Source organism: Oreochromis niloticus, linkage group LG2, assembly GCF_001858045.2.
Source record: "Oreochromis niloticus isolate F11D_XX linkage group LG2, O_niloticus_UMD_NMBU, whole genome shotgun sequence".
Lineage (NCBI taxonomy): Eukaryota > Metazoa > Chordata > Actinopteri > Cichliformes > Cichlidae > Oreochromis > Oreochromis niloticus.
This window is the reverse complement of record NC_031966.2, coordinates 16,111,800-16,117,473: the sequence shown is the minus strand read 5'-3', so window position 1 is coordinate 16,117,473 and position 5,674 is coordinate 16,111,800. Positions and strand designations below refer to the sequence as shown.

Below are 5,674 nucleotides of genomic sequence, written 5' to 3'. Positions count from 1 at the left end.
ACGTGGCAACAAAACAAGATCATCTGATTAATTTCTTAAAAATCCAAATCCAATATGAGAGTATATTATTATTTTAAATCACACAGACACACACACACACAGGCAGATTAAACATTCCTGCTGAGGCCTATAACCGTTATATAATGTTCTAGTATACGATGTTAAAAAATATCTTGAAGTAAATGAAGCCGTGACTGATTGTTCACAGTTTGACTTGTTTCACGGGGGGAAAAAAGATTTGACAAAAGTGATTGTTTAAATCGTGTGTTATGGTGACATTTAAACATTCAACGATGCGCTAAGTGACTTTGAGAATACACAGGGGGATTTTATTATCTCATTTACCTTTTCTTCCTTCTGTACTTCACGCGGAAAAAGACTCAAAAGCAGACTAAAGTTAGATTGGGTGATATGGGATAAGTCTTTATAATCACAAACTTAAATCCACCCTTTGATGATCTTTTACTGATCCTTTATAAGGTGGAAACATTGTCTAATTACTGTCAGTTTTCTGTCATCGGTACTGTAACTCAATATGGAATAATAGGTGCGGCGTTCCAGTGAAAATCTAATTAATTTCTGCTCTGTACAAAAATCTAGAAAAGACGATGGAATTCTCCGTGACTTCCAGATCAATTAAAGCCAGGTTTGGAAAAAAAGAAATGGAAATTATTTTTCACAGAACGACCAAAAATAGATGAAATAAAGTGGCTGGTTTGGAATTATCTTGGTCATAATCCGAAGTCCTGCTACTCCAGAAAACTATTCGATTAAGCGTTCGAAACTACATCTCCTTTTTTGTAGTTAAAAATATTACTTTTTCACGATAACCTTTTAAAGAAGAGAAGCTGCTGCTTGTGCGTAAAATCGAAATAAAATTTAAATTCTGATTTTAACATATTAATACATTTGTTTGCTTAGGGGAAACTGTAGAGAATATTTGCTGTAAAAGTCGAATCCTAACTGCAAAACTACAAAAACAAAACAATGATATTGCAACGTATACAGCTATGGGGAAATAATGGGGAGTAGTTGGAATGGGTCTAATGTACACCGATGGGGGTGTTTGCATTTCAAGTAGCAGAGGTTAAAAGGAAAAAGAGCCGCGATATGTCCCTCTATATCAGATATCTCCACATGCAGGTATGAAAGGAAGCAATGTGGGACGGTCCACTCCCCAATATCCCTCTCTGTCCTTCAAGCTCCAAAGGAGCCAATGAGCAGCATCACCGCTGCTGGCAATGGCCTCGGGTGACAAGTATACCTGCATCAAGTAGATTAGATTTGAGGACATACTGGCGCCTTTCGTGAGTGGGCATGTCTTACTATATAGGGTTAAAAAGAATGGTGCACTGATTAACTGAGACACTACATAGACCCATTTGTTCGTGCGTAAAACGCGTTGCGTTTTCTAACTTGTGTCCCAATAAACGGAGTCTGCAGGGTTCACGGTCTTGATTCCTTTCCGCGTCCATGTGTCCCACGCGATAACTTGGATGTTCAGTGTATCTTTAATCATCCACGCTGATCTTCCTGTCCAACAGCCAACACCTCATGATACACCTCATGACGGCTGCGTTAGTGTCCGTAAGTAATGGAAGTATTTTGAAAGGTAAGAGATGGATATTTAACGTACGACAGCTCCCTGTTGACCCTGACTTAACACTTAGGCCGTTATTGGATACAAAATAACAGCTTGTACGACTCCCCTCATATTTCAGTTGCACTATTCAGCCGGAAGTTAGCGAAGCTTCGTGTTTTGTTTCATTTTTTTTCTTTTAAGATATTGTCTTCTATCTGCTAACAGCCGCAAATGAGAACCCCCCTTTTTATTCTCTAACAGCAGTGACATCGGCCTCCTTAACCCCAGAATACTCCTCTCCTCGTGTTGACATACGGCCCTAAAGGTAGCTGTCAGTTTGCCCTGTCCGGGAATTACACAGCCATTCATCACTGTCTGACAGGTGTGTTTAGGAAGAAAGCCATAGTGGCCCAGATGACATCTACAAGGTCTCAGTGTCTGACAGTAACACCATAGTAAACAGGAGGAAAGTGAAACGAGACACACAATTTAAGCAAAATAATGTTTACAGTGGTAGGTGTATAAATAATAATTTAACTGAAATTAAATAGACTAGATTTTTATAAAAAACTATATTTAATTTTTGGTTTACTGCGTCTCTGTGTATGTGTTTGTGTGCGTGTGTGTGTCCACTGTTGATTTAGTAGGATATTATCCGTGTTTCAATCGTTTTCAGATCTCAAAGCACAGAAAAGCCACCTTTTCAATTAATTAATTTAATTATTGGTATAAGTTCAGATCCACGTTAATCCGATTTAACGACAATTTATGATTATTTTTAAGCTTCGAGGGAGCTTTTGGTGATAAAATATATATATATATATAAAATAAAATAAAACACAAAAAGGGGGGGGCGCAGTACAGTATTGTACCTGGACCTGTAACTATTCTGAAATTTCTAGAAAAGCTTACAATTAATATCAACAATAATTCAATGGGGGGCGTTTGTGCATTTATTTTCTTTTTGGCCATTAGGTTAAAAAGAGTGAAAGAGAGCTTATTTGTGTTTGTCGGACAAAAAAGGGTTAAATTGTTTTAATTATTGGTAAAATTTTGATTGCTTTGTGGATATTTAGATTTAATGTTCCAATATTAAACGTAACCCTTAAAAAATAAAATTGCATCCCAATGAAAGTAATGCCTGATATGTTTTAATGTTTTTCGATCTAAACAGTCACTTAACACAAATAAAACATGTACATTTTAATAGGAGGTCGGCTTGTTTTAGCCTGCTTCCTGCTATAGGCCAGTAACTCAACAAACCGCCTCTTTTCAGTCTAACAGCGAACCACACTATAATGCATTGAAATAAAGTAACGTATATGCTCAAAAGTGCTGAATTATCTTACCTTTACAAACACAGCAAGAGAAAAAAAAAATACACAACCTGCAACAGAGACAGCTGTTTGAGAAGTTAATGGAATATGCCTATTTCCAATCACTGCAGAGGTAGGAAGGCGCATGTAAAATATAAATCAACATAAGGTGACATTTTCAGTCTGCTCAGGCCTCCGGTTTCCAGAACAGGTTCCGGGGGCTTCAGAGGTCCTTGAGGGAGTCCAAGCAAAGACACAAATACTTTAATATTATTGCTGTGTCACTCCTCAGAGGATAACATAGTGACATTTTTAGGAGGTCCTGTCTCTCCGCTTATGATTTTAGGGTCTAAATCATGAGAAACTGTTTCTTTAACGGGTCCCTGGAGGGGGGAAAAACCTTACTACATACATGAAGGAGTCGCTTTAAAGTATTTCAGGATGTGAAAAGCCATGAAAAGTTTTTGCTGTCTTGCCTGGACAACATGGTGAGGAAATTCAATCAGAGACGTTGAGCAGTCCCCTCAGGCCTCTTCCTCTTGTCAGAAGTAAAGCTATTTGGGCTTCCTGGGAGCAAAAATAATAAAAGTGAATAAATACAGTCACCGAGTTTTCACTGGTTCCCCGCACACGCAGAGAGCGTCCATGCAGGGAGGCAGTAGGCGTAGGGGTAATAGTAGGACGGTTGCAGGGAGAGCAGCGGGGGCCGCAAGATCTCTCCCGGGCTGTACTGTCTCTGGTCGTCCCGCACCAAAACTTTCACCGCTACCTTCTTGGCTGCTGGGGTTGAAGCCATAAGATCGGCGGCCATCTGGCGGCGTTTCGTCTTGTACCGGCGGTTCTGGAACCAGATCTTCACCTGAGTCTCTGTGAGCTTCAGGGAGGCCGCCAGGTCCGCCCGCTCCGGCCCGGAAAGGTACCGCTGGTGATTGAAACGGCGCTCCAGCTCGAAGACCTGAGCGTGAGAGAAGGCAGCTCTGGAGCGCTTTTTCCGCTGTTTAGGTTGATCCAGACTCTTCTCGTCCAGGTTGCTGGAATCTGGAAGAGGAGGGCACACAGATGGACGATGCATTTGAATCTCTTATTTGTCTCACATTTAGGGTCATTAAGTTCATACTTGTCGATTATTTCATGGTTGCTTTGAGTTTTGAATCAGTGAAATGAAAAGGCGAAAAATTAAACTTAGAGAAATGTGCGAACTTATACGAAGGTGTGCTTATTTTCACTTTTTATTAAAAACAATCTGCGTTTACTTTTCTTTTTTATTTTAGATTAAACAAAAAAGGTCGATTTTCATTTAGGCCTCATTTAAAATTTCATTTAAGATCATTACTCCTGACACTAAACCAGCTGTGTGTTGCTGGTCGATTGTATCGTTAGTCAAAACATAAACGTGCCAAATCATCAACGTTATCGTGACAAAGTCTAAAATTAAGCCAGGTATGCATATATACTCATGCGTAACGAGAGGACTTGGTGCATAAAAGCTATCAGGATGTGAAGAAGTTTTGAAAATAGGGCCTATGCCCTGCAATAACACCTCGCAGCACTTCTTATGATTCCACACAGCTGTAACAGCAGTGTAAACTTCTAAATTAAAAGAGCACTCGGCTCTTTCAGACTGAACTCTGTATTAAAGCGAAGAGTTTCGCGGAGTCTTATTGTTGTACTTAAACCAGTCACGCTTTCCCCCCTGAGTTATAGTGTCGTTCTGATCTTTCTGGCCTACTTACCCGTGCCATTACCGGGCTCCGTGTCACTCTTGGAGTTTTCCGCAGCTGCAGACTCGTGGTCCGTCTCCTCCTGCAGGCTTTCCTCCGGCACATCCGACGCAGGGTCTCCGTCTTTCTCCGATTTACATGGGGCTGGAGTCTTGCTGTCGTTGTCCTCACTGAGTCCCGAATCCGAGTCGTAGCTCTTCTGGTCGGTCGGCTCACAAGCTTCACTCTCGTTTCTCCTCGATCCGCCGTCCATCTCTCCAAATATTTTCCAGCAGGCAGTCTTTGAGAAGCACATGTCCAAATCTGGCAAGTGTCGACTGTCGTCTTTTTTGTTCAGGATGGCTTGGATTGAGAAAGGCATCAGCGAGTTGCCACGAACGGCCATTTTTCAAAGAAGCGAAGATTGCTCTGACTTCAGGTTCAGTAATTACCCGGCCCAGATAGTAGAGTAAATGTCAGTTCATCCACATTTTATTTTACTCCCTCCGTCGATCGCTGCTGGCTCTTAACTTTTCCCCTCCAGTGTTGGTTTCTAGTCGCATCCCTCGGGAGAAGCCGTAAAAAGTTTCTGCTACATCCGCAGAAGCGATGCTGCTCCGCTGCATAGCTCTACCATCAACCCGGACTCACTACAATCTCCAGCTCTTTTCACCCAATTTTTTCACCATACGCCCTCACCTGTGACTGACAGGCAGTCCTTTTCGCGTCCGATTGGCCCAGAGAAGAGGAAAGCCGTTTTATGATTGGCCACTGTAAACGACGTCATGCTGCTTTTAACCAGCTGGGGGAAGAAAAAAAAACTTACTTTGGTCAGAGCTTGAGAAGCAAATGTCAACCAACGCATTTATGTTAACCGAAACTTCATCCAAAACAAGAGGACGATCTCCGTGCATGTATGACTCCTGGGTATAGGATTGCTTTTTGGTAATGTTTTATTATGTAACAAAATGTATGGTTAATTTAGCTAAAGACCAGATTCTCTTGCGTTGCTCAAGTAAAAAAAAATAAATAAATAAAAATAAAAACAATCCTGCAGCAAGAAAAATGAGGATTGC

General features: G+C 41.1%; 1 protein-coding gene across 2 annotated transcripts; it reads right to left on the bottom strand.

Moving 5' to 3' along the window:
- Positions 1–2,713: 2,713 nt before the first annotated feature.
- nkx3-2 (NK3 homeobox 2) lies at positions 2,714–5,306 on the bottom strand. Of its 2 annotated transcripts, XM_019362995.2 has the most exons (3): positions 4,632–5,306; positions 3,668–3,936; positions 2,714–3,465 (listed from the first exon to the last, which is right to left on the bottom strand). In XM_019362995.2, the coding sequence occupies exons 1-3, from the start codon at positions 5,002–5,004 to the stop codon at positions 3,397–3,399; spliced, it is 711 nt and encodes a 236-aa protein (XP_019218540.1). In that variant the 5' UTR covers positions 5,005–5,306; the 3' UTR covers positions 2,714–3,396. The 2 variants fall into 2 exon arrangements, with proteins under 2 accessions (XP_019218540.1, XP_005467390.1); XM_005467333.3 differs by having other exon boundaries at positions 2,714–3,936; positions 4,632–5,304.
- Between the last annotated feature and the right edge of the window lie 368 nt (positions 5,307–5,674).